The sequence below is a fragment of the Ambystoma mexicanum genome, chromosome 3p (assembly GCF_040938575.1).
Source record: "Ambystoma mexicanum isolate Mex_15411 chromosome 3p, UKY_AmexF1_1, whole genome shotgun sequence".
Classification (NCBI taxonomy): domain Eukaryota; kingdom Metazoa; phylum Chordata; class Amphibia; order Caudata; family Ambystomatidae; genus Ambystoma; species Ambystoma mexicanum.
The window spans coordinates 35680676-35707652 of NC_090925.1; the positions used below are offsets into that span (position 1 = coordinate 35680676).

The following is a 26977-nucleotide window of genomic DNA, read 5'->3' on the forward strand; positions in this document are numbered from 1 at the left end:
CAGCTTTATTACACTAATAATCACTGATAAGCTAAATGTTCCTCTTTCAAATGACTGCCATTGCTGGAGTCCAGGATATCCAGGATATCCAGCAGTCGCCGACATCAGAAACTTGTGAAATTGACAGGTCAGGACTGCTCTCCATGGAGAGGGTTACGTGGAGCCTGAGGAAGTCAGGGGTTATACGTCAAACCATGATGAATGCCTGACCTTTCTTTCACCTTGTATGCATGTGTAATTGTAAGTATGTGGATTCTTACTTCGCCTTACTTATTCTTAAAAAACGAATCTTTAATAAGGATTAATATGAAACTGAAAATCAAGATTGATTTATTCGATAACTTTTTTACCTAGGGTTAATGGCCCAAAAAATATGGCAGCACGGAAATAAACACTTCATTCCATGTTACTCAAGATCAAATTAGATAAGGGAGGACAACATGTGGAATTATTGTCCCTGACTGCTAAGGAATATGAAACATACTGACAAAAGCATGGGCCACCCTCCATGTGTCCTTCCCCCAAACCCGGCCAAGGAAATGGGAAATGTTTCTGGGAAGCAGCACAGGTGTAATCAGAGGAAAAGGTACGCAGGGCCCTTTGGAACATCTCTTCTGCCAGGGATCCATCCTCGCTGATAAAGGTTTCTGCAAATCGCTGTCGACATTTTGTCAACGAGACATAAAGGAAGAGGAGCTTCCCAACTGACACACAGCCAACTAAGATAGAGTTTTGCACCAGCAGGCAGTTGGCACGGCCAGCTGCTTGTGCCATCTCCTTGAGCTTACCTTGAACAGCAACATATTTCAAATGCAGGGCAAGGCTGAGAAAAGCTGCAATCTGAGTAACTGCTGCCACAATTAAGATGGAACCAAAGAACACCCGATAAGAGCATTCTTCAGGCTTATAACATTCAATTGCGTAGATTCCTCCCACCAGGAGCAATCCAGATAACAGTCCAACAAAAAACCCTGCCAGAGCAGTGCCCAGGAAAGTCAATTTCCGGCTCCTGGCTGAGACCTGGTTAATCATCTGAATGGCTTCTGAGTATACTGCCTGGTCTTCAAAGACCATGCGTAGTGCGTCAGGGATGTTGGCACTAAAAGTGGTTCCGCCCCACTTCTTCGAATTATGCTCATTCACAGCAGGCAGAGACAACAAGGGCTTTCCCTCGTAAAGAGAGAGGGGTTGGTAGGGCACAAGGCTGGAATTCTCCATACTGTTACTGGAATTGCAGATAACTGAAACAATTTTCGCAAAGAAATCGGTATCTTTGGTGTCGAGGTAAGTTAAGTGGGCGAGGTGGAGAGGAATAGGACAATGCTCCAACATCAGCGGAATCACAGGCTTTTGGTGGTTGCGCTCCCGAAAGACCGATAGGTCGGCCTCCATAAGACACCACCTGCTTTGAAGAAAGTCCCTGCTGAGGAGAAGGAACACCTTCTGGCTCCTCTGGATTGCAATGGACATGTTTTCCACAATGGTTTTCCCTGGCAGGAAATTCCTCTCGTGAAAACATGCTTTCAGGTTACGGATCGCAGTCTCCAGCTCTTGGATCAAGCCGCGAGCCCAGGTGGAGTCGGTGTTGCTGTAACTCATGAAAATGTGATAGTCCTCACCGTCGTTGAGCTGTGGGGCATCGGGCATGGCCGAGATTTCCCATGGATTAACAAACTTGTTTTTTCTGCCCGTGGGCATTTGTCCTTCCATGCCACAATCGGCTCAAGATCAAGTCTTCAGGTCAAAGATCAATACTGGGAAAAGATGATCTGGAACACAGAAAACACAGTCATAGATCACGCAGGCTAAAACCGTAAAATACTACAAAATATGTATTTTCTTCATCTTGCACAACTGATGAGGGGGAAATTGTATATGGGTTATTTTATATTGGCTCATAAATAGCACTCAGGGAGCCGCTAACATTTAGTCGTCTCATTTCTACTTTGATTCATTTCATTTATTTACTATTGTTCGGCACTAGGCCATAAAAGTCCCAAAAAAGACTACAATACAACAACAAAAGTACAATAATTTACAACAAAAACCAATGGATGGAAGGATTAAAAATTAGCATACAATTCATTATTACATCATTCAAATAGGATGATCACAACATTCTGGGGGGAGAAGATACTTGCAGCCCCCCTCACAACAATAAATAACCAGTTTATCTCTCTCTATTCCCGTGATCTTAAGAGATAGGCACAATGAATAAATGTAGCTACCTGATAAACAATGTTTATATCATTTCTTAATGGATGAAAATGTAACACAGAAATACACACAGACCTGGGATTCTAAATCATAAATGCTTGCCACCACGTCCATGCATGGCAGATGGCATTGACATGGAGACATGTGGAAACTGCCTTTCTAAGGCTGGTGCAGAAATCATGCTGATACCATAGGAATCCCAGCCTTTCCATACACACATCAAAATCACACGCGGGTGGAGATAGATGCTGTGTGATTTAACATAGGATGGGGTAGTGAATGCTTTTAGCGCAGGTTTTAGTCTCTGTGGAGATCCAAAATGACCCCCTGTGTGCTTTGTTTACTTTTTATGCATTAGGCCTGACTTAAAATACAACATCTATCTGCTCATCTTGTGATCTCTGTAAAATGGTTCAAAACAGAGATGGTGTTTGAGTTAAGGCATAATCATCACAGTGGTCCTACTTGGAGCCAAAAGCACTGATCATTTCAGTTACATTGTGACAGAAAGCCGATGAGCGACTCTTACTCCAGGTGCCTGCAGATATGCAACTTTTGGCTCTACAGATGCCGAAAGATATGTTGGACCACAACTCCCATCATCCCTAGCCTGAATAGTCAATTGTGAGGGATCATGGGAGTAATCCGGGGAGTGAAAGTCCCACTCTTTCCACAAGGACTCTGAAAAAATGCTGAAGTTAAGATGAAGGGAAATAAATCACATTGCGTCTTAACCAGGACCTATCTGACATTTGATAAATCTCAGATGTAATTCAATTTGTGGACTGGATCCCGTCTGGAAAAACGTCATCAGCTTTTCCGGTAAGGAATCCGCTTTATGGCAGATGATCAACATATTTATATTGTAAGGCACTCATGGTGGCAACGGTAAAGACAGACACAAGTGATCACAGCTCAAAGGTGTTTATTAAACTGTAAATGCAGGATGGAAAAACGCCTAATCTAAACCTAAATCTAAGATGGGAGCAAGCTTCGACCATCAAATGAAAAATAAGGCAGTCCTTGTGGTGTCTCATCAAAATAGAAAGGCATACACTAAAAAACCTATTGCCAATCCTTACAACTAAATATAGAAAGAGTGTGGGATGATGTTCACAAGCATGAAAGAAGTGTTCACAAATAATAAATCAGGATGTGGTGGGCGGGGTCTCCCTTCCCCCCATTTTAAGCACGGGACACCTTCCCCCCATTTTAAGCACGGGACAAGGTGTTTTTTATTTTATTTTTACATTTGTATAGCGCACAAAACAGCCCATAGGCATCGCGGCACTGTTACAACGGAGGTATGTACGTTACTTAGTTACAAAGGTGAGACATATAACGGTTTACGAGGTTTGTGGGGTTACAGGAGAACCTGGTACATCCGGAACAAAACATAAAACAAAAAGGTAAATAAAGGTCTTCCGGATTGGAGGTAGGTGTGTGGGCTAGTTGAACAGCCTAGTTTTGAGGGCTTTGCGGAAAGCAATGTGTAAAGGTTTGTTCCTGAGGGTGGGTGGCTGTGCGTTCCCTTGTCTAGCAGGAATGAAAGTGAAGTTGGCACTTCACGCTTTGGCGCGTTTGACAATGGGGATGTTGAGTTGGTGGGAGTGGGGTGTTCTGGTGGGCCTGGAAGAGCCAGCTCTAACTATTCTGGCAGACAGGTATGACCAACAGCAACGCGCAGAATTAGCATTGATACTTTCTACCATATTACAAGTTCAAATACTGCAGAAAATGGGCAGTAATTCCACCAAAAACACAGTTCAGTTCCTAGAAGGTGGAGGTAAATGCATGCAAGTGATGGAAATCAAGCCAGAGGCGCACCCAAACCACTCAGGAGGAGTACATACAGTTCAGACCCGACCCAAACATGCTTTCCAACCCCATGCTGCCACTAGCAGCCGCGAATTGCGAGATGCAGCCCCTCATGCTCCACATTGAGCAGCACATGACACAGAGAGGAAGAAGGGGAGGCGACTCCGTGCAAGGCGAGTGCCCATACCCTGTGTCAGTCCCTCACCCTGGGTATTGACTGATGCCCAGCTAATTACTCTGTACCGGCTGAACAGGGAGATAATAGCTGAGGTACTGGCCATGATCCATGCAGACATACAGAGCAGGAACAATATCAGGACTGCACTGCCCACTCTGCTGAAGCTAGTGTCCATGATACATTTCCTGGCCAGTGGCACCGTCCAGCACACTGTGGGCATGTTACATGACATGTCCCAGCCCACCTTCTCAATTGTGCTTGGTCTGGTCTTGGAGGCACTCCTGTGACATGCATCCTTGCACATCTCCCTGCCCACCACCCTGGCCCAGATTAATGCCACAAAGGCACAGTTCTATGAAGCGGCTGTAGAGAATCAGATGGAATTCCCCCAGAAACTTGGTCTGTGACCCTTCTCATGTGGCCAAGGAAGGGCAGGCGCTCTCTGATACCGACCCTGGAGGTGGTGCACTGCAGGAGGATCACATGGGGGGAAATCAGACCAGGATGAATGGGAGGAACCCCTTTTTGGTTTTCCCCATGGCCCTGCCCTTTTTAAGGCTTTTTCCCATTCCGGAGGAGTGGAACAGAATCTTTCTAACTCAAACTACACGTCCCAGAAATCCTCTGGGACTGTGAAAAAGAAGAGAGCTCAAGAGCCAGGCAGGAGCCCAGGTCAAGCCGGCAAGCCTAATGACCTGCACCTGAATCTCATCAGCCCACCTGAGGGGCATAAAAGGACGCCTGAGAAGGAAGATGCTGGGGCAGGAGCTGGAAGGTCAGACGGCGTAGAAGCAGAGGAAGCAGAGCACTTAGCCAGCAGCAAACAAGGAAGTGTGAGCACAACAGGGACACCGGAGAAGATGGGCATATTCCAACTACAAACTCTGAGTTGTTCCTGTGCTCACAAACCCTGAAGAGCAGTGGCAGCACTTCAGAGAAAGGAAAGCAGCAGGCAGTCTTTCAAGGTGTGCCTCTTTGCTGTGTGTGCAGAGCTGAAGTTGCAGTTGTTCCTAAGACCCTTGGGCAGAGTTCAGCTGAGGAAAACTGGAGAGTGGGAAGCTCTCCCTTAATGAGGCCAGATCACAGAGACCCATGCAGTATATGGGTGTGGATTCCAGGAGTGCCCTTGTAGTAACAGGAGAAACGGGCTGAAGAATCCTGCATTGTGTGTCGGAGATACCCGGGGCCCTCCTGCGAGGAGAAGCACGAGCCTCTGTGGTACCGACCTTGGCTTCAGGAAAAAAGCAGCATCAGTAAAATAAACACAGCCGGTGAGTTGGGGAGACCGATGCAAGACCAGTCTGTGTTGAAGCCAAGGTTGCAAGCAGCAACAGTGTATAGCGAGCACTGGAACGAAGATTGTTAAAATGCGTGTGATGAAGGATGCCAGTAAAGTTGAACTGCTGATGAGTGATTGAAATTTCAAAGTAAGATATTATACCTTTGACAGAGTATCCCGGCACTGCGTGGGTGCTCAGTTGAAGGTCTCTGTAAGGTATCCAGCCGAGAAGTGGCAAAAATGAAAGTGAGAAAAAGGTTAAATCAAGAAGAGAACAATTAATTATATATTGAAGTGGTCCTGCAACGGGATGAGTAAAATCCTGTGCACAGTCGAAAGCCTTAGATTTTTGAAGTAAAGTGAGCTTGGAAAAAAAGATAAAGTTAGTCTGTGCCCGGCAGAGGAGGACCCGGGGTGAATCAAAAATCACCTGAGAACTTGTATATGTCAAATCCTAAGAAGAAAGGAACTTGAATTTTTGTCGTATTGTATCGAGCCCTCTGAAATAAGAGACTGTGGACCTCATTACGAGGCAGGTGGTAGAGGGTAACAGCGCCCCCGTTAACCCTCTACCACCTCATTATGAGGTCTGCTCGCGGGTCCCAGTAAGGACGTCTGGTAAAACCAGGCATCCTTAGCGCGACCCGCTAGCACACCAGGATGCTAACAGCGGGCCCGTCATTAACGGGCCCGTTGTTAGCATCCTCCCCATTCCCATTGAGCCCTATGGGGACCCGAATGGGAATGGGGATGTACTGGGTCTGGGTTCCTGGAATGGGGAAATACCGAGCCCTACAAGGTCAGAATGGCCCGGTATTTCCCCAGTCCAGGAACCCAGACCCGGTATGGGGGTAGCCATGCTGCTAAAAGCAGCATGGTTGCCTCCATACTCGGAATGAGGCCTTTGAATGGCAAAGAGTCTTTGGCACAGAAAGCCCTGATGTTGAGGTTTTGACTGCTTCCTCGTGCTAGAGAAGCCAGAGACTCTGCTAAACTCAAGTGTTCCTCCTTGTCCCGTGCTGAAAACATGGCGAAGGGAAGCCAACAGCTTGAGCATATTGACCTATCATTTATTGAAGACTTTTGTTTTTGCATAACATTGTTTCCCACACTATTTGTCTTTAAAAGTAAGGATTGGCAATAGGTTTATTAGTATAGGCCCTTTTATTTTGACAGACTCGACTAGGACTGCGTTATTATTATTTGATGGTCGTAGCTTGCTCCCATCTTTAGATTTAGGATTAGATAGGTGTTTTTCAAACCCAATTGAATTTCAATAAACACCCTTGAACTGTGATCACTTGTGTCTGTCTTACTGGTTGGTACCATGCCTTGCTTACATTGTTCACCAAAGTGAAGCAGAATCTGTGGTTGCTCCCAGACTGGCAAAGAGGCTGCCCTTTCTGAAGATAGGTAAAAAAGATTGCCTTGCCGGCCCGTGGAGGTAGAAGATGTCTTGTAGTAATGCCTACTTTAAAAGTTGCCAATGAAGCAGCATATTGAGAAGTAGTAGAAATTGTAGTAGCAGTAACGAGACTGTGGTTGTCGATAGTATTGAAGTTAACTGTGGGGCCAAGGAAGTTATTCTCATAGTCACATTGTAGAAGGAAGTTGGTTGAGAGAAGAGTGCATCGCAAGCAAGAACATCGTCACAATTGTATAAAAGGCACAGCAGACTTCAAAAGGGAAGTAGTTGTTGACAAAGTGGAAGATGAAACCTTTGCCAAATTTGTCTGTTCTTTCTTGGATGGAACCTGTCCAAAAACTCCATTGGTACTGCTAATTCTCTGTGGAACTGTAAAGAAGGAAGTATTTTTAACCACCAAAGAAGAGACTTTGACCAGTGGATTTTATTTCTGTGAACTTTTTGTTTCCTTGGAAATTTTCAAGACTTTTATTGAGACTTTTTGTTACTTGGAGAAAATTGACTTTGGACATTCTTGAGGAGCAAGATCTGCACAGGACCACGAGAAGCCATCCAAGACACTGGGCCTCATTAGAAATCAGGCGGTCTGGAAATAACGGTGGCGGTAAACCCGCCGCCACCGTTGTTTTCGGACCGCCTGATCCCGACTCCTGCAGGCGGGAGGTGATGTTCCCGCCAGGTTTGACCTGGCGGGTTTAACACCGCCCGCCTGCAGGTGGACGAGGAAACACCGGCAGCATTACGAGATGCTGCTGGTGTTTCCATGATCCCCATTCCCATTGAGTCCCAAAGGACTCAATAGGAATGGGGATTTACACCATTCCGTCTACGTGATTCCCGGAAACCCGGGGTTGTAATGCCCCGGTAATTCCAGGAATCACGGAGGCGGAATGGTAATACGAGGCTGGCGGTAACCAGGCGGTTTTACCGCCTCGGTTACCGCCGGACTCGTAATGAGGCTCACTGTGTTTTTGGTAACCTTTTATTTATGTTGTATTTATATTATGGGAATGTTGATATTGTTCATGGTGAGGGTTATTTTTGACGATGCTACGTGGCTTTCCCTTAGATCTTAGGCAGGGTATCACCTGGTAGAGTAGGTTTAGTTAGGTATTTTGTTATTAGTTTGTACATAATAAAATGGCAAATCCTGAGCAAACTCAATACAGTTGTGAGTCTCACATTACTGACCTCTCACTTATGGTGTAAAAGTGGGATGTGACTCAATTGATACAAATTGGGGAACCCTCCAATTTGAAAAAACTTGTAAAAGAGCTTCAAGCCCATTCAAGAGCTTCAAGAACATTCTATTGGATTTGTTATTTTTAGTAATAGGGCAGAGTTAATCCAACCTGGGGAAAGAGCGTTGATCCTCGCAGATTTAATTCTCACACCCCCTAAGGGTAATTATATTTGCCTTGCCTCTAAACCTGGCTTAGCTTGGCGATATGGCCTAGACGTGTTGGCAGGGGAGATTGATTTAGATTACTGAGGTGACATAAAAGTCCTAATACAGAATAACAGGAAAAAAGTTTATCAAGTTAAAGCTGGTGAAAGGATAACACAAGGTATACTGGAATGTGCCTTATTACCAAAACGTAAAGAAATTCAGAATTCAGGAACCACAACTAGGGGAACTCAAGGTTTTGGCGAAGCAGATCAACAACCAATGAGTACCTTGAATATAGATAAAGAGGAAGATGTTATGCCGACTTTCGCCCAACACAATGATCCTCTTCTGGCCAATGCATTCAAAAATGTTATTGATGAAAAGGAAGGTAGAGAAATTTGCCATTGCATACCAAATACTCTCTTTTCCCTGCTCTTACCATGGGATATTTTCCTGAGCTCGATCTGCTTCTTGCAGTGCAGAAACTACAACGCAAAAGATCAGAAGGCATAGAAGCAGAGGCAGCAGAACACTTAGCCAGCAGAACACGAGGAAGTGCAACTACAACATGGACGCCATAGTAGATGGGCAAATTCCAATTGCAAACTCTGAGTTGTTGGTTCCTGTGCTCACAAACCCTGAAGCGCAGTGGCAGCACTGGTGAAAAAAGGAAGCAGCAGGCAGTCTTTCCAGGTGTGCCTCTCTTCTGTGTGTGCAGAGCAGAAGTTGAAGTTGTTGGTAAGACTCTTGTGCAGAGTCCAGTCGAGGGAAACTGGAGAGTGGCAAGCTATCCCTTAATGAGGCTGGATCGCAGAGACCCATGCAATGTAGAGGTGTGGATCCCAGGAGTGCCCTTAGTAGTAACAGGAGAAGAAGCAAAAACGAGAAGCCGCCGCAGCCTGCAACCTTTATAACTGGGAGCTGGAAGAAGAAGCTCTGTACTCCTAAGAAGCAGAAGTTCCTTGCCGGTAACTGTAGCCAACATTCATTCATACTTGCTTTGAGTAATGAGCGTGTGAGAATCAACCGTAGAAGTGGGAAGTCTTTTGATAAAATTAAAGTTGCACGAGCTTACCCGAAATGCTTGCGTGCGATGGAAAGCCTTAATTTCCAGTGAAGCAGAAATGCGTTGTTGCTGAGCGGTCGCAAGTCTCTGATTAGTACAGAGATTGCTGTCGGTAGCCAAAGCAAAGCGAAACTGACTTTCCTGAAGAGTTTCAGGTATTGTTAAAAGGACAGGGTGCATGAGACAATGTTTCCATGTGCCTTGGAGGCTGAGAGCTGCCCGAAGGGAACACTGTTAAAACGCGATCGTGTGCGCCTCATTTTGGTTTCCACTGTGAACAATTACCTCACAACACATCAAAAGTTGAAGCAGCAGAAGAAAGACATAGTAGAAGTTGAAGATAGAACAAGCAATGCCCATGCCCACAGAGGGATCTCTATGAAAGCCAAATCCATTTCACATAAGAACAGTACACTGTTGGTTTTGAAGTTCCTGAATTTGTTGATAACCAAAAGTCTACATCCAAAGTTGAGAGAGGGGCACAACCACTTTGGTGTAACCACTGAAAACCAAGTGTACAATGTTGGACAGGCATGGTATCAAGAGAGATGACAACAGAAGTGTAGTTCTAAACAAACGTTTATTAATGATCAGGATGGTGTAACGTCTAACTTGCCCTATACTATGGTGGGATTTTTCCCTGCCTAAAGTAACTAAACTAAGGGCCTCATTACGAGGTGGGCGGTAAGGGATTACCGGCACCGGTAAGGGCACCGGTGCCGGTAATCCCTTACTGCCCTACTACGAGTTCCCTTTGTGTGTTCTTCCTTAACACCTTGTTTTTGTTGGCGTTAAGGACGGAAACCGCAAAGGGACACCAGGGTCAATAACGGTACCGCAATTTGCGGTACCGTTATTGCCGCCTTCCCCCTTACTCAATGGGAATGGGAATGGCCCTGGTGAATGGGGAATTACCGGTCCCTCCGACCTCGGAATGGACCAGTAATTGCTCCATTCACCAGGCCGAAGTCGGAAGGGTTTTGGAGGCGCCATGGCTACCTCCAACCTCGTAATGAGGACCAAAGTCTTTGTCTGTAAGTCCAAAATGAAAGTCTGTCTATGGCAAAACCTATGCTTGTCCTCACAACTGTAACAAAACATGGTGTGGGAATTTTCTCAACAAAATATAAGTGTTCAAAAGTAAAGACTAAGTTACTTTCAACTTGAGTTCTTCTTGGGTTCCCGTTTCAAGTTCAACACAGTTCTAACAAAGGTTCACTTCAATAGTGTTTGTTCAAGTTCTGAAATTACCTTCTCCAACTGTAGCACAATTCACACAAAATGGAGGTCCTGAGACTCCCTTCCCAAAGACGATGCTCTCCAGTTGGTTGACTCTCAGGTTTCCCTTCTCCAAGACTTTAGCATAATATTCACATTTGTTTCCTTTTGCTCAAAGTTCAAATGAAAACGCTAGGTCTGTTTGCCCCTCCTTCAGGTTTGTTTCACCAAGTATTTCACAGTTCTTCACAGCTTGTTCACTTTCAGGGTTTCCTGGTCTAGGCACAGTTTCAGACCACACTGCCCACCCATCACAGGTCACGCAACTAGTAACCCTGTAATTTTCTTTGGCTTGCTTCTTGATGTTTATAACGTGCAAATTAGAAGACCTGCTGGTCTAGGTGCATTTGTCAGACCGCAAGGTCCACCTTGCACAGGTTGCACAACCATACGTCTCTCCAAAGCTGTTTGGGCCCCTCAAAGGCTCTTCTGCCTTGGGCTTTCACTTTCCACACTTGTATTCCTTATAACACACGTTGATACCAGTTCTTAGCCTGTCATATGCTTGTGACTCTTTCTCACGTATGCAGTTCTAATTGACAGCCTTTCTTATCTTTGCATTGTTAATGCTCATCCCAACTCGTCAATCCTTCATATGCCTTTAATGCTGTCCATCCTGTTCTTTGTTGGTAGTGTGGTTGATATGTCTATTAGAGTGTTGATTCACTATTCAGCACACCGTTCTTTCAGGTTGCCATTCATTATAGGTAGAATTTACTTGTGCTCATTTCATTAGCAACTTTCTCTCAGTTCGGTATTCAATATGAATTTACTTAAATGCAGGGACCGTTACTTATTTCAAAGTTCTTTTCGGAGTACTCCGGTCTCCTCAGTGTCTTCTGACACTTACTGGCTTTCGTGGCTCCTTCCAGCATCTCTCAAGCAGGAAATCACCTGCCAGTTCGCCGGGCATGTCTCCATACGCGCCCTGTCACCTCTGCTCTGCTCCCTATGCTGTCCGAGTCCCCAGTGTCCTCCCCAACTCCAGCTGCCCCCGGGCTTGGGTGCGGACGGCTCTTCTCTCTCCTCTGCTACACAGCAGCACCTGCCACCCACCTTCACATACAAGGGTTCCTGGTCCTACAAAGTCCCCTTGGCAGGACTCGCAGGAATTGTTGCTGGCGTCGCTGCACACTTGGCTGGATGCCAACACAGCAGATTCTCTCCTCTCTGTCTGCCTTTGGGCTCCATCTTTTATACTCTGTCTTATTACTAAGTAACAGACTGCAGGTGAAAAGGGTTAGACTCAATTGCCTGACCTTGTATAAACCTGTTAGTGTGACATACCTGATCTTCATTAATTGACGCCTCAGACCACTATTCTTTGTCCCAGTACCAGAGTGGTGTTTGCAATAGGAAGTGTGCATTACTCTTAGCTGCCTCTTCCTCGTCTCAATATTTGGTGGGAGATTACACGGAAAAAGGGCAAATGACTGACAATATCCCATGAAGACCAAGGGAGGGGAGGGGAGGTCAGTGTTGGTAAAGAGGGTATACCATGTCTCGCCTTCAGGTACCCTCTCTCCAATCTCCAAGGAGCCTCCACCCAGGTGAACCTCCCTCGCGTTTCTGCCCCCAGGGTCGGGATCCATAAGCGCTGGCCTTTCCCTGGCCACCTGAACAGAAGATCCCTGGGCAGTAGATGTGAGAGTACTTTCAGGTGTCTCACACATACCGGCCTAAATACTGATGGCATAGTCTATTCTTGACATTACAAGGGAGATGGTGTTAATTGTTCTATGTGGGAAGATGAGAAAGGGAAGCATCTGTTAGATTGTGTGCACAAGGAAGAAGCCTTTCTTCACTACTGCATTGACTTGTGGTTCTAGTGTTAGGTTGTTGTCCATTGATATTCTGAGATCTTTAACTACTTTTGATGCTTCCAGTCTGTTTACCCATCTTGGTCGTCCATGGTATGTGCTTTTGAATACAAAGGGTATTGGGGGTGTTCAGAATTTCAATTTTGTCCATGTTGAGTTTAAGGCTGTTGCTCCTCATCCATCAGGGGCTACAGACTGGAATGCCAACTCTGCTTCCTACCCAGCAATTTGTGTTTTGGTTAGATTAGCATCAAAGGCTGTTAAGTAAGATTTCCACAGAGCTGGTAAATCTTCCTTTCCTAGTTCAACCCTAGAACTTTTTTGCTTTTCCAGTGGCATATTTTTCATTAATACCTCAGTGAGTGGGAACCTTTTTCCTCACTCTTTTTACGGGTGTCATTTTTAAGACTCGCCATCGTGTCTTTTTAAAGTTATCATGTTTAGCAACTTATTGGCAATAAGTGCTTGTTGTTGCTGGGTTGCCCTAGGGGCTCCCCATTTAACTTTCTTGTGCTAACTTTGAGTGAACTACAGTTCCCAAGGGTAGAAAGGATCTTTGGATCCCTTTTACATTTTGTTAGGTGAAACCAGCACACCCCACCTTAAGTGGAGTGCTGGGGATATACAATGTATCCCCTTTCACATAAAAACTGTAACAATTATGTTACAGTGACAAGCTTACCTTTAATGGCTGGTGGCAGTGATACCTTTTTCTAATTGGGTGCACCTTTACCGCAGGTTGTGATCACAGCTGCAGTAAAGGCACTTAAGGGTGCTCATTTTACCAAAATGGCCCCTGTCTTCTTTTTCTGCCATTTTATTGTTTCTTGTCGTTTCTTGTTCCTTCCCCTGACATCCAGGGTGGGAAATTCCTTTGTGTGAGTTTTGTCTTCGGTGGGAGTCCCCTGGACACCCCGCCCAGGCTCCAGTCAGTCTGAAAGCACAGGAAGTGGGGGAGAAGTCCGAAACTTCCCCATCCTTTGCCTTACTCCTTGCTTCAACTTGTAAAATGCAGGGAGAGAATGCAGAGGTTGTGTTGTAATTCCTGATAAATACTTGAAACCTGGAAGCTGAAGTCATGTCGACCACTGGAACTTACACCGAAGAGGATGATGAAGTAAAAGCAGTGGAGACGATGTCCAGCGACTGGAGAACCTGCTGTGTAACGCGAGCCTGCTGCAGTCCTTCCTTCCAATCGACCTGGGGACTCCGAAAACAAAGACCCAAACCCAGAGCCTGGTGGGACCCACTAGACTCAAGAAGACCTGCATTTTGAGCCATCCCACGGGTTGCTGCGATCTTGCTTTCTTGCAATACCCCAATACCATGGGACCTCCAGCCACTGTGCGGTGCATGGTCTTCCGAATTCTGAATCTCGCTGAAACTTCGTGGGCATCTTGGTGTATCTACAGAGACATGAATCAAGTCCGAAAAGTCCCCTCACAAGAGTGCTGGACCTTTTAAATGATGAGAATTTCAACCGTGATTTTCTGTCTTCTTCTGTGCTCCTAGAAAAGGCGCCAGATCTGCAGAACCGCATTCAGCCATGAGAGAAATCTTGCCTAGAGCCTTCTTCATCAATCCCTGCTGCAAAGTCCCTTCTGAGGTCTTGTGTTCAGTCTCCAGGACAAGGAATCCACTGACCGGGTATTTGGCTACAGTCCCTGAAGTTCTCCTGCGGCAATCTCTTCTTCATTGCTGAGGTACTGTGTTTTCCTGGGTATATACTTACCTTAAGCCTGTTGGGATTTCTGTGTATCTTTGGGGTGTTTTCTGTGATTGTGAGGTCCCTCGAACAGTGCACACAGTCCCACTGCTAGAATCCTGCTGGGGTGTCTTCTGTGAAGCCCCTGGACCCTCTTCTAACCCTAGAAGTAAAGTACTCACCTGTTTGCCCAGTTTTCCTAAGGATCTCTGACTTTTGCTACTAAAGAACTTATTCTAACACTGCCTGTTGGTCACTAGTCCTAGTGACCCCGCTTCTGCCACTGAGAACACTCATGCTCCAAGAATAAGGGAAAGACTTTGAAGGGATTTGGACTTCTGCCTAGAAAAGAAATCAAGTGTTTTAATTACTTGTAAAGAGTTGGTTGGTACCTGTAATTCTAAGAGTGAACAGTTACAAAAGTTCTTACTGATCTTGAATGTGTGATACACTACTCTTAAAAGTATGGTTAACATCTTTTCTTCCTTAGCCACTGTTGTGCCAGTCTAATAGAAAGTAGATGTGAAGGTATTTTACTCTCCTGTGATTAGGTTATGCCTCTTTACAAAAGTAATGTGTTGGTTTCACCAGATTATTCCTGTAGGATAACTGTATGAGTGTCCCCCAACTGGGTCTTGCTTCCCCTGACTTGCTGCTAGCCTGTCCTTAATAAGTCTACATTAGGTTGTTGCCTACCTAGAATAACAATTCAATAACGTGTGACATTGGGTTTTACTTTCCCCTTCATTGTGAAGTTAAAGTATGTGGGTTTTACTTATCTAGTTATTGCTTACCCCAATCTGGGGTTCCCTGATTTCAAAAGCATCTGTAATTGTATATTACTTCCTTAGGTTTTACTCACCTGGTATAAATGTGTGTTATGACAAAAGTAGTTAGAGGTTTTTACTGCACCTAGGATAAGTGTTTCACTATTCACCAAATGTATATTGTCCAGTTGACTTTTTATGTGATTTGTTCCAAGAGTCACTGTACAACTGGAAGGGCTTACTGCCCTTGTATTACTGAATGTTATCCAAAAGTAACCACTGGTCTTTTACTCCGAAAGAATAGGCTTGACCTATTCTAAATGTGTATAACAAGGTTTTGACATCCCTAGAACTACTGTTAGGTGTTCCAAATAAGGTTTATACTTGGGTCTGTGTGCTTTCAAGTGTAGTGCTGTGTTTTTATACTGCGATTTCTTATAATGTGTTAGTACTTACTTACCCCTAGATTTATCTGGGCCTACCTGTATTTAAATAAATCCTTTATTTTTGCAATACATAGTGTTTCAGTGTTTCTTTGGATCATTTGTATTACAATTTCACTTGTACTGTTGTGTATTTCCCTCTCTCCCTCCTAAAATAAGCCTGGCTGCTCTATCTACGCTACCATATACTCAGGTGGTACAGCCTTATACTAAGAGTGGAGTCTTGTACTGCCTCAGTTGAATGGTTTTACTAAGCCCTTAGCTGGACTTCAGAAAAACTGTCCTAACAAAGTCCCTGAAGAATGTGGTTGCACTCCTATATATCCCTGAATATTATTATTTTATTTCTATCGGGTTCGTACACAAGTGTTTCAGAACATGACAAGGCAAGGGAGGGGAACAGGGGAGAACAAAACAGCAATCTTACTAGGCCCAGTGACATTGAGAACGCGCAAGTGCATGGGAGAGGGGGAGGGGAAAAGTGCATGGAAGGGGGAGAAGTGGAAAGTGCGAAGCAGAGGAGAAACAGATAAATAACAATAAATAAATAATAAATGCAACAAACAGTGGTAGTGCAGCCAGCAATTTGCAAGTGCTAGGTTAAAGGCAGCAGACAGGGTAGGTCTGATAAGTGCAGGAAGAAAAAGGGGGGCGGCTGTATGGGTACAGATACAGACCCCAGTGCAAGGGGTGGCCCAGAGGCAGTGCGGGAGGGTGGCAGGGTGAGCAGGCACCTGGGCCCGGATGACAGAGGGTGGCCACGTGCACGGTGCCAAGAGAGAACAGATCAGCAGGGGAGAGGGGGAGCGAAGGCAGAAGAAAAGAGGAAGGTCTTGAGGTGCTTCCGGAACCGGAGATGGTTCTCCTCAAGTTTTAGCGTGGCAGGGAGGCTGTTCCAGAGGGAGGCCCCAGCCAAAGACAGAGATCTACCCCCAGCTCTTTTCTTTGAAAAACGACTGGCCCTGAGGGAGTTGGAGGTAGAGGAGCAAAGAGCTTGAGAGGGGAGGTATTTGCGGAGGGATAGCTGAAGGTATTTTGGACCCAGGCCCCAGAAAGCCTTGTGGACAATGCAGAGGGTTTTGAATTTATCCTTGCATCCACTGGGAGCCAATGGAGAGATTTCAGACCTGGAGAGATACGATCCCAGGGCTTGAGGCCAAGGACAAGTCTCACAGTCCTGTTCTGGATTAGTTGCAGAGGGCGGAGAGTAGAGGCAGGTAGATTTAGAAAGAGGTTGTTACAATAGTTCAACAAAGAGAGAACCAGAGCTTGGGATACCATGAGCTTCTGGGGGAAGGAGAGGAAAGGCAGAGTACCTCTGAGGAGGTGCAGTAGGAAATTTTACTTTTTAGAGACCTCAGAGATGTGGGCTGAGAAGGAAAGGGTGGAGTCAAAGATGACCCCGAGGTTCTTAGCCTCACAGGTGGGGGTAGGAGGAGGGCAAAGAGAGGCCGGCCAGAGAGTGAGGGGAAAGGATGGTGAAGGTGTGCCGATGAGGAGGATCTCCAGCTTGCTGGCATTCAGACAAAGATCATTGGTGGCACACCAATCTTGAATGGCAGTTAGGCAATCAGAGGTGAGAGAGGGAGAGGAGGTGGCAGAGTGCAGCTTGAAAATTAGTTGAGTGTCGTCAGCGTAGTACTGGAAATTTGAGCAGAAAGTGGCAATGCAGTGGGCGAGAGTTGCCAGGTATTGGTTGAAAAGCCAGGGCAAGAGGTTAGATCCCTGGGGAACACCACAGGTAGAGAGGAAGATAGATGAAAGGAAGGACCCAAGTTGGACCTGGGAGTGTCGATCTGAGAGGAAAGAGGAGAGCCAGGCCAGAGCCTGATCAGTGATACCCAGGTTTTCATGGAGACGGTTGAGCAGGATGGTATCGTTGACTGTGTCGAAGACAGAAGAGAGATCGAGGAGGATGAGGACCGAGGAAATGTTAGAGTCAAGGTTGGAGAGCAGATATTCACGTATGTTCAGGAGAGCAGTTTCCGTGCTTCTGGCAGCTCTGAAGCCAGACTGGTGGTCATGGAGTCAGCCAACAGAATTGGAATGAAGGTTAAGCTGGGAGATGGCCAACTTTTCCAGGAGTTTGCCCAGAAAGGGAGTAATGGAAATCGGGCAATAGTTAGCTGGACAAGAAGGATCAGCTGTGGGTTTCTTGAGAAGAGGATGCACAAGGGAGTGCTTCAGAGAGGAGGGGAAGGATCCTAATAGTTGCAAAAATCAGCAAGGGCAAGAGCGAGGGTGTCAATGTGGTCCTTGATGGTTTTAGGGGAACAGGGATGAACCTGTTTAGACGAGGCTTTCATTGATCGACCTTTTCTAGCGACCTCGTCAGCGGAGAAAAGAGGAAAGGACAAGAAGGATGGTGGGGGGGTGGTTAAAGGGGGGGGCAGCAAGCACAGATGGAGAGGGGAGAGGAGGGGTGGGGGTGGAGAATGTGGACTGGATGTCCTGGGTTTTTTAAATGAAGTGAGAGGCAAGGGCATTGTAAAGAGCCTGGGAGGCAACAGGAGGGGTAGAGACTGCAGCAAGGTTGGACAGCTCAGTTCATGGGGTTTCTCATTAATCTAGGGATCCCCACCTTCGTATGAACATTTGCGCACATGGCAACTCTGCACACAGCTCTTTCAGTTCTTGAGCTATGTTTTTAGCTTCAATTTGTACTGTACTCGAGGTCGATAAACAGGGATATTAAAGTAATTGTGGTTCCTGTATGATCTCTAGCACGGTGGGGTACAGCGCACATTGTCGCAAAAGTGTTTTTACTATTTCCTGTTGCCTTTTATGTATTTAGGGCAAGCATCTACCTGTTCCCTCACCCTAGATAAGCGGCACACCACCGGCTAGACACCACAGTAGGGTACAGTTAGTTTCATTGGAGGGCAATTTAGGTTGTACAATATGACATGATTACATTGAAATTATTTGAACATACCTATCCCTATAACACACCACACCCCTCCTCCTACCCAGCTAGTGACTTTCCTGGCACCACAGCAGTGGCAGCTAATAGAGAGGGACTCTCCCATTTGCCTAAGTGTCAGCGCCACAACAAACCTAGAATCATACCAGAACACACGACTCATGGACTACCAACCTGCACCCATCGACACTTCCAGTATCTGTGATGGATTTCCATTTGCCTGGGGGAATCTACATGTTACAAAGTTTTAGTAGTTCTAGTAATGGATTCTACCATGAAAGTCAGATCTGCTAAATAGTCTCACTTTCAGACAGCACTTTAGAGGCCATTATGAGCACGCAGGTCTGGGAAAAATGCCAGTAAAAGGGCCGAAACTACCAGCTGTGGCATCTTTCCCAGACCGGCTTACTCCGAGTCTGCCGGTAGGGACAGTGGACTACTGGCAGGCCAGACCTGCTGGGAGTTCAGGCCCCTACCGGTAAAGAAATCACTGAAGCACCGGCACCGTTTACAATGGTGCCAGTGCTTGAGTGGTTCCCATTCCATGGAGTCCTATGTGACTTAATGGAATGGGAACTTACCACTGTTGCCCGTAATATCCTGGTAACACTGGGATATCGAGTGCCAGTAACGGTAAGGCAAGTCTGCGGGTAACCTGCCGGTGGCAGACGCGTAATGAGGTCCTATGTGTTTTACGAACTGGCAATGGAGGGTTTCTAGCCAGGTGGACTGTTAGACACTGGGTGCATTATTGAATTTAGCAACATCCACATATAAGACAACCCCTGTATACCTTCTGCAGGGCGTGAGTATTTGTCATGTGTAGCTACAAAGGGGCTTCACTTTTAGAAATTGACAAGTCGGCTTGTTCACTAAAAGGTGTAAACCTGATATTGTTTGCAAAATCTGCTATGAAAGTTGTTGGAGTCTACAATTTTGATGGAATGTTCATGACTACCTCAATAAGATACCATCCAAAGTATTTCCAGCTGGCAGGTAACTCAAGTAATTCTAATTTTCACAATGGCTTTTTTTGCAATAAAAACAGGAATACCATTGAAAGTGAACAAGCAGATTTAAGATTATATAACGATATGAGATCAGAGGTCTGGTGGCAGATAAATATATAACTATAAGCTTTGTCTGGTTTTGACATAGTGACTGCTGGGAGTACACAATTATAAACTGATGTCCTTTAATGATCAGTTTGGTTACTTGTGAACTTCTTGGTCAAGGGCACCTGTGTATTCATTGTCTGGGGCTAGGCTTTTGCCAAAAACAAGCCAAATGGTTTCAGCTGCAGTAACCACCTCTGTCTCGCCTAGGAGTTATCACCTTCCAGGTAGACATGAGCTGCTCCAGTGCGTAGGGAGGGGTTCAGTGCTTCAAAGGCCAGGCCCAGCCATTCCTATGACATTCATGCCCACTCAGGAGAGCCGACATGTCCGGTAACGGCCTGCCAGCCCGAGCGAAGGCAGCCCCAAGCAAAGCGAGAGCCTCAGCTTGGGCTGTGGGCCGTTACTATTCATATCCGGCCTCCTAAGCGGGCATTTAAGCCATTTGCACCCGGGCGTTTATCAGAAGTGTGAATGGCTTTCATTATTTTTCTTGAGGAGATTTGTGATGCTTGCACAGCCAATCTCCAGAGAAAAAGAAGGAAAAGAAGAAAAGAAAAAAAAAGATGTCCACAATATAGCAAAGGGGCTAAGTCCCTTTTCCATGTCTATGGTGGGGGAAGGGAGGAGCGCTGGGACCGGAGCACAGAGCTCCCATCCCGCAGGTAAGTGGGGATGGATGAAGGGGGTGGGAAAAGGGAATGGGGGGGCTTTTGGGAGAGGGTGAGGCGGACAGGCAACAGGCAGAGGATCCCTGTTGCCTCCCCACATTAACAAAACAAAAAAATTGCACCATCCCGGGAGCGGCCTGGGGTGGCTGGGACAGCAGCCGGGGAATGTGTATTCTATGGCAAGACAGGAGGCTCCTATTATGCATTAGCTTTCTTTACTCTGACATACACAGTAGCAAAGAAAAATAAAATTTGTATAAACTTTTTCTAAAATTTTTTAACACAACATCAACACATTACATTTATAAATGTCCCATTCCAAGATGGTGGACAGGTCATGCCCCCCCTGGGAGCCAATGGGCATGCAGCCAAGTCTATAAATGTCTCCGTAAACAATAATAAATCCTCTTTCTTTGCTGCTGATGACACAGCTAAGTTACTCTCACTAGCTCGTGGCTTATTGTGCATTATATCGAGTGTTCATGTGTTATTTCATTTCATATTGAGTAGCTGTTTAAACCATTAGAGAGAAATTTGCATTTAATTTCTTTAAAAGTTGCTTTCTTTCGAACGCCTTCCTCCGGTCAGGCGTGTTTCATTGTGACAGTGTTACTTTGTGACGCCGCTCCGTGTGGAGCGGGCGCCTGCTCATTAAAGTGTTTGTTGTTCCTTTGCTTTAGCAATGCGTTCGTGCGCCTTTCAATTTGCTATTTTCTTGCCATTTGTTACGGGCGTGCCTTTCAAAGCCAGGCAGCGTTGCATGTGTGGAATTCTCCTTCATGAGAGGGTGTTTATTTCATTAGCCGGGCCTTCCACAGAGTACGCACTCTTTCTGGCAGCCGGGCCCGTGACTCATACTGTTTGTTTACAGAACTTTGCCCTCTTCCTGACACGGTTCTCTGCACTTCAGATTACTGGCTTTTGTTTCACACGCAAGGTGTGTGTTTGTTTTATCTACGCTGCTCGCGTATCACAAAAGACACTCAGGCTAGGCCTGCCTGTTGTGCCTGGGTTTGTGTCACGGTGCAGAAGCTTTTCATTAATTCATTGCACCATAAAAGGAGTGGTTTAGATTTTATTAGATTTTATTTATTGTCTGTTTCCCTTATTTCATTCTGTGCTCCTTTGGTGCTCAGCCTGCTCGGCTGTTCCCACTCCTTTCACCCTGCTCGGGTGTGTTTTTAGCCTGCTCGGCTGTCACCAGTTTTTTCACCCAGTTGTGGTGGTTTGTTTCTGTTGTGTAAGCCTGCTCGGCTACTTGTGGTGCTTTTAGCACACAGCCTGCTCGGCTGCATTGATTGGAAGTTTTTTACGCTTCTGTGGTGACCAATGATGGATAAGTCTGGCATGGGAAATAATAATGTTGCCCCTGCTTCAGCGGATGCCTGTACTCAGGTGCGCTCTTCCAAGAAAACAGATAATGCGGGGGGGCAGGCGAATAGACAGCCTACAGTGGAGCAGGCTATCCAGTCTTCCCTTGATTCAGCCTTGTCTGGCCTTAATGATACACTGGCTTCGGCATTTGACAGGCTAATAAACCGCATAGCGGATTTTCACCCTCCCCAGAGCGCTGGCCCCTCTGTACGGCCCCAAGCCCCAAAAAAGTGTACGGGGAAAACAAAGCATCTTTCAGGACAACTCAGTCCTCGCCCAGTCTCTTCCCCTGACTCTTCCCCGGGTAGAGCCCAAAAGCGCAATAGGTATGAGTCTCAGCCCCTCACCTCAACCCCTTGGCCTTCTTATGCCCAGCTTCCTGCGCAGATATCCCCTATACCTGTTTCTTCCTCGGATTCTTCTGAGGACTCTGATTCGCCCCCTAAGAGGCGTAAGAAGAAGGTGGCTCCCGTTCCCACACAGGAAGGTCCTGTATTAGACATTAATGGGGTCCCCTTTTTTGACCCGGCCCTCATTTTGCATCCCAGATCAGCAGAGTGGCAACGCTCTCAAGAGATTGCCTCATTCCTAGAGTATTGGGTTAGGCGCCCGCTACCTAAAGGGTACAGGAGCAAGTTACGCTCCGGATGCCCTAGGCCAGTCCTGCAGGACAAGGTGGCGTGTACTCCTGATATTGATCAGCCTATGGCTGTGTTCTTGACTCAGAAAGGAAAAGACCCCAGGAAGGGGGTGGATAAGGCCGGGCGCAGCTGTCAGGACAACCTCTTAGATGTTCTGGGTCCTGTCACTCAGATTTTTGAGATGGCTGAGGAGGCGGCGGCCTCCAACTCCCCTGTTGATGTGAAAATGTTAAGGGGTTGGATACAAAGGACTGTATGCCTGCTCGGCAACGCCAATGCGGCGATATCAAAGGAAAGGCGCAAGTCTCTACTAATGAGACTGGACTCAAAGCTGGCGGATATGTCAGAGAGGGAAGCGGGTCCTTCCGCTCAGGGGAAGTTGTTTGGTGAGAGTTTTCTTAAGGATCTGTCTGCGTATGTCCATACTTTCACAGCCTTGGATAAGGCCCAGACTAATATAAAGAAGGTCTTCACGCAAAAGGTTTTCCCCAGGGCCGGAAGAGGTAGAGCCCACTCTTCCGGCCGTTTTTCCCAGGGCCATTCCCGCCCCCGTCAGTTTGCCTTGCGAGGCGCCCAGAATACATCCTCTGCCCGAGGTGCATACACCCAATTCTTCCGGCAACAAAATTCGGGTTGGAGAGGACGTGGTGGCAGAGGTACCAGAAGGTCCAGAGGTGCATCAGGTATTTTCCCGAGTGCTAAATGTTTTTTCCCTCAAAGGTATGGGAGGGAGGTTGGCCAGGTTTCTCCCACAGTGGGAATCACTCAAATCAGACCCCTGGGTGTTGCAGACAGTCCAAGGTTATCGCATAGAGTTTTACTCCCCTCCTTGCCAGTTGTCAGTTCCCGCCCCTTTGGTTCTGGACAGAATAAAGAATTTGCTGATAGATGTGGAGGTCAAGGACCTCATTTCCAAGGGAGCGGTGGTACCAGCCTCTTACAGGGCATCCCAGTTTCTGAGTACCATATTTCTAGTCCCAAAACCGGATCAGGGGTTCCGCCCAGTGATAAATTTAAAAGCCCTCAATTCCTTTGTAGTTTACCACCACTTCAAGATGGAGGGAATTCACCTCCTCAGGGACACCCTCCTTCCGGCATATTGGGTGGTCAAGTTGGACCTCGAAGATGCCTACTTAGTAGTTCCTGTGTTCCCTCCACACCAGGAGTTCCTCCAGTTTCAGTGGGGGGGTTGGGTTTGGCAATTTGCATCCCTCCCGTTCGGTCTGTCCTCGGCTCCATGGTGCTTCACCAAGTTGATGAGGCCTGTGATGGCCCTCCTCAGGTCCAAGGGGATAAGGATAATTATTTATCTAGACGACATGCTCCTGTTAGCCCAAGACGCTCAGGTTTTGCTCTCTCATCTGAAATTCACGGTAACTCTTCTTCAGAGCCTGGGGTTTGTGATAAATGCCAAAAAATCCATATTACAGCCTACGCAATGTATCCAGTTTCTGGGCTTCGATATAGATTCAAAAGAATGCATCCTGCTCCTCCAGCCAGCAGGCTATCCAAGATAAAGAAGGAGATCAGGGGTATTCTCAAAAGAGAAAAAATCTCTCTCAGGGTATTAGCAAGGATAGTGGGGATGTTGTCTGCGTCCATCCAAGCCATTTTCCCAGCCCCCCTTCATTACAGAGCGCTGCAGCGCCTGAAAGCTCGGCATCTGCGCAGATGTCTCTCTTACTCTCAGATGGTGGAACTGTCCCCAGAGGCCAGATTGGAACTCCTTTGGTGGCTCCAACACATGGAGGCCTGGAATGGGAAAGCAATTTTTGGTCCCTCCCCGGATGTAGTTCTGGAGTCCGATGCCAGCAGAGCAGGTTGGGGAGCAAGGTTAGGCCAGGTCTCCATGGGGGGGAAATGGTCGGAGGAAGAGAGGGGACTTCATATCAATTGTCTGGAGTTGTTAGCGGGATCTTTTGCAGTCCGCAATCTTCTCAAAGATCAGGGGAATTGTTGTGTGCTCCTGCGTATGGACAATGTCTCAGCAGTGAGATATGTCAATCATCTGTGAGGAACCAGGTCCAAGGTCCTAGCCGATCTAGCGAAGCAGTTTTGGCTTTTCTGTCTGGACCGCAATATTATCTTAAGGGCAGAATACCTTCCGGGCATCAGAAACGAGGTAGCGGATTGGAACTCCAGACACCTCCAAGACAAGAGCGACTGGATGTTAGACAGGAACCTCTTTGCCAAGATAGACTCCCTTTGGGGTCCGTTTACAGTAGATCTGTTTGCCTCGAGGCTAAATTGTCAGGTGTCCAGGTTCTTCAGTTGGAGACCAGATCCTGGCGCTCTCGCTACCGATGCTTTTCTTCAGAATTGGTCAGGTCAGAGGCTTTACGCCTTCCCTCCCTTTGCAATGATAGCCAGAGTTTTGGTTCAAGTACGCCGGCAGGAGGTCACGTTAGTGATTCTAACCCCCTTTTGGCCTTCCCAGATATGGTTTCCGGCTCTCCTAGAGCTCTCAGTAGACATTCCTCATCTTCTTCCCTTTCATCCTCAGTTACTAACGAACCCAGGAGGGTTTCCTCACGAGTTGGTCCTTCAGGGGCACCTCTCCCTTATGGCGTGGAAGATTTCAGCGCTTCCTGGTGCTTCCGAGGCCTTTCGCAGGACTCTATGTCAGTCATCATAGACTCTTGGGCCCCCTCTACCAAATTGGGATACTCTTCAGCGTGGAATCGCTGGACTAGCTGGTGTGTGGGTAGGCACATCAATCCCATTTCTGCCCCTCCTGTACAGGTGGTTAATTTCTTAGTGAGTTTGTTTAAAGAGGGCAAAGCCTACAGGACCATTAATGGCTTCAGGTCGGCTATCTCTGCAGGTCATCTGTTGGTGAAAGGGGAACCAGTGGGTAGACATTTCCTGGTACGTAGGGCCCTCAAATCTATTCGTATTCAGTTCTTTGGGAAGTTAACTTAGTATTGGATCTCTTTGAAGCCTGGCCTCCTAATGAAGATCTGTCTTTGCAACAACTTTTTTCCAAATTAGCAATGTTGTTGTGCCTTGTGTCTATTAAAAGAATATCCGATATAAGAGCTTTAGATGTGGATAATAAAATGTTTACCCCTCAGGGGGTTACCTTTTTTGTTTCACGAAGAACTAAATGCATGACTTCCTCCATATCTTATCCAGCCTTCCCTGAAAACAATAAATTGTGTGTTATTGCAGGTCTGAAATGTTTTGAGTTAAAAACAAAAAATCTGCGACCTCCTAATACCTCTCAGCTGTTGATTTCCTATAGAAAGCCCCATAAACCGGTTTCCCCTTCCACTTTGGCCAGATGGGTTAAATGGGTTATGCGGGAGGCAGGAGTTGACACTTCCTCGTTTGGTCCCCATTCTGTTAGGGGTGCGATGGCCTCTAAAGCCGCCTTTTTGGGTGGCAGCTTAGAACAGATCCTTAAAGCAGCTGATTGGTCAAGAGAGTCAACTTTCAAAACGTTTTATCATAAACACATTGCTCATGTAGCGGTTAATGTTCTGCAAGGGCTTTGAACTTGCATAATAGGAGCCTCCTGTCTTGCCATAGAATGCCTAATCCCCCACACTAGCGTGAGATGGGGGTTTAGATTCTATTAAAGACAAGGAGGCGAATATTATTGCACCCACCCACCCTAATTGTGTTCTGCTTGTTTCAGATTTCGGGTGAGAAGTTCGGATTTAAGGAGATTGGTTGCGCTTCTGTTGAGGAGTTTCGAGTTCGCCTGGTTCATGGAATCGTCGTTCATGGAATAGTGTTAAGGATGGCTACAGTAACATTTTTGTGAAAGAACAGCTTCAGAAAGAGGATTTGTTATTGTTTACGGAGACATTTATAGACTTGGCTGCATGCCCATTGGCTCCCAGGGGGGCATGACCTATCCACGATCTTGGAATGGGACATTTATAAATGTAATGTGTTGATGTTGTGTTAAAATTTTTTAGAAAAAGTTTATACAAATTTTATTTTTCTTTGCTGCTGTGTATGTCAGAGTAAAGAAAGCTAATGCATAATATTCGCCTCCTTATCTTTAATAGAATCTAAACCCCCATCTCACGCTAGTGTGGGGGATTAGGCATTCTCGTCCGGAATAAGGTAAAGTGGAGCTAATAGGTTGCTCACTATATAAATTAAGGCACAAAACATAGTAAAAAAGAAAGACCTTTCTTAAGCATCGACTAAGCAACTAAACTGTTTAAAGAGCTCCTCATTTAAGCATTTACTAAGCCCTGCCCAGGCATAGAGCATGCCAAATGCAATTTAGATGACGTATGCCGATTTTAAAAGGTCAAGCAAGTGCTCAAACCTGCTTATCAGCTGCCTTTTTAGCACATGCTACGAAAGTAAACATTTAAGACTATAACGTTTTCGAATAAAATATAGAAAACTGTTTAATGCATGGTAATCGATGAACAGTCAACATTTTATAAGCAGCTAACTCAATGGTAACAGAATAAAGGCCCTGCTTGTAGGTGGGGCATGTTTATCATGGCTCAGCAACTATCATTTAAACATTTCGCCTGCTTGATAAGGGCTTGGGAAATCTCTCCCAGAGCAACCCCACTTCACCAAACACCCCCCAACTCACTGTAAGCACACTACCCACAGTTCTTAACCACATATTCTTGCATAACCCCCTCGTCAACAAACAAATCTTACCCAGGCCAGTTGAATCCGTACAAATATGTTTGCTTTGCCAATGCTTGCTCTCTTTCTCTCTCGTGCTCTACACGTGCATTCGAAAAAGCCAGCTCATTAAATCCTGGGCATGCGGCTCGTGCTCTCGATGGATGTATATAAAATTATAACATACCGTTTCTGGCTTTTTCTCCAGTGCTCTGCAGAGAGCACCCCTCCCTGCTCTGGACCGAGTTCACAGCTTCC

At 46.2% G+C, this 26977-nt stretch overlaps 1 protein-coding gene across 2 annotated transcripts; it reads right to left on the reverse strand.

The window, feature by feature from the left end:
* Positions 1 to 301: 301 nt before the first annotated feature.
* LOC138580110 (uncharacterized) lies at positions 302 to 26977 on the reverse strand. 2 transcript variants are annotated; one of them, XM_069650389.1, is made up of 2 exons: positions 26907 to 26977; positions 302 to 1769 (listed from the first exon to the last, which is right to left on the reverse strand). In XM_069650389.1, exon 2 carries the CDS (start codon positions 1708 to 1710, stop codon positions 397 to 399), a length of 1314 nt encoding a protein of 437 aa, XP_069506490.1. In that variant the 5' UTR covers positions 1711 to 1769; positions 26907 to 26977; the 3' UTR covers positions 302 to 396. The 2 variants fall into 2 exon arrangements, with proteins under 2 accessions (XP_069506490.1, XP_069506489.1); XM_069650388.1 differs by lacking the exon at positions 26907 to 26977 and adding an exon at positions 26753 to 26900.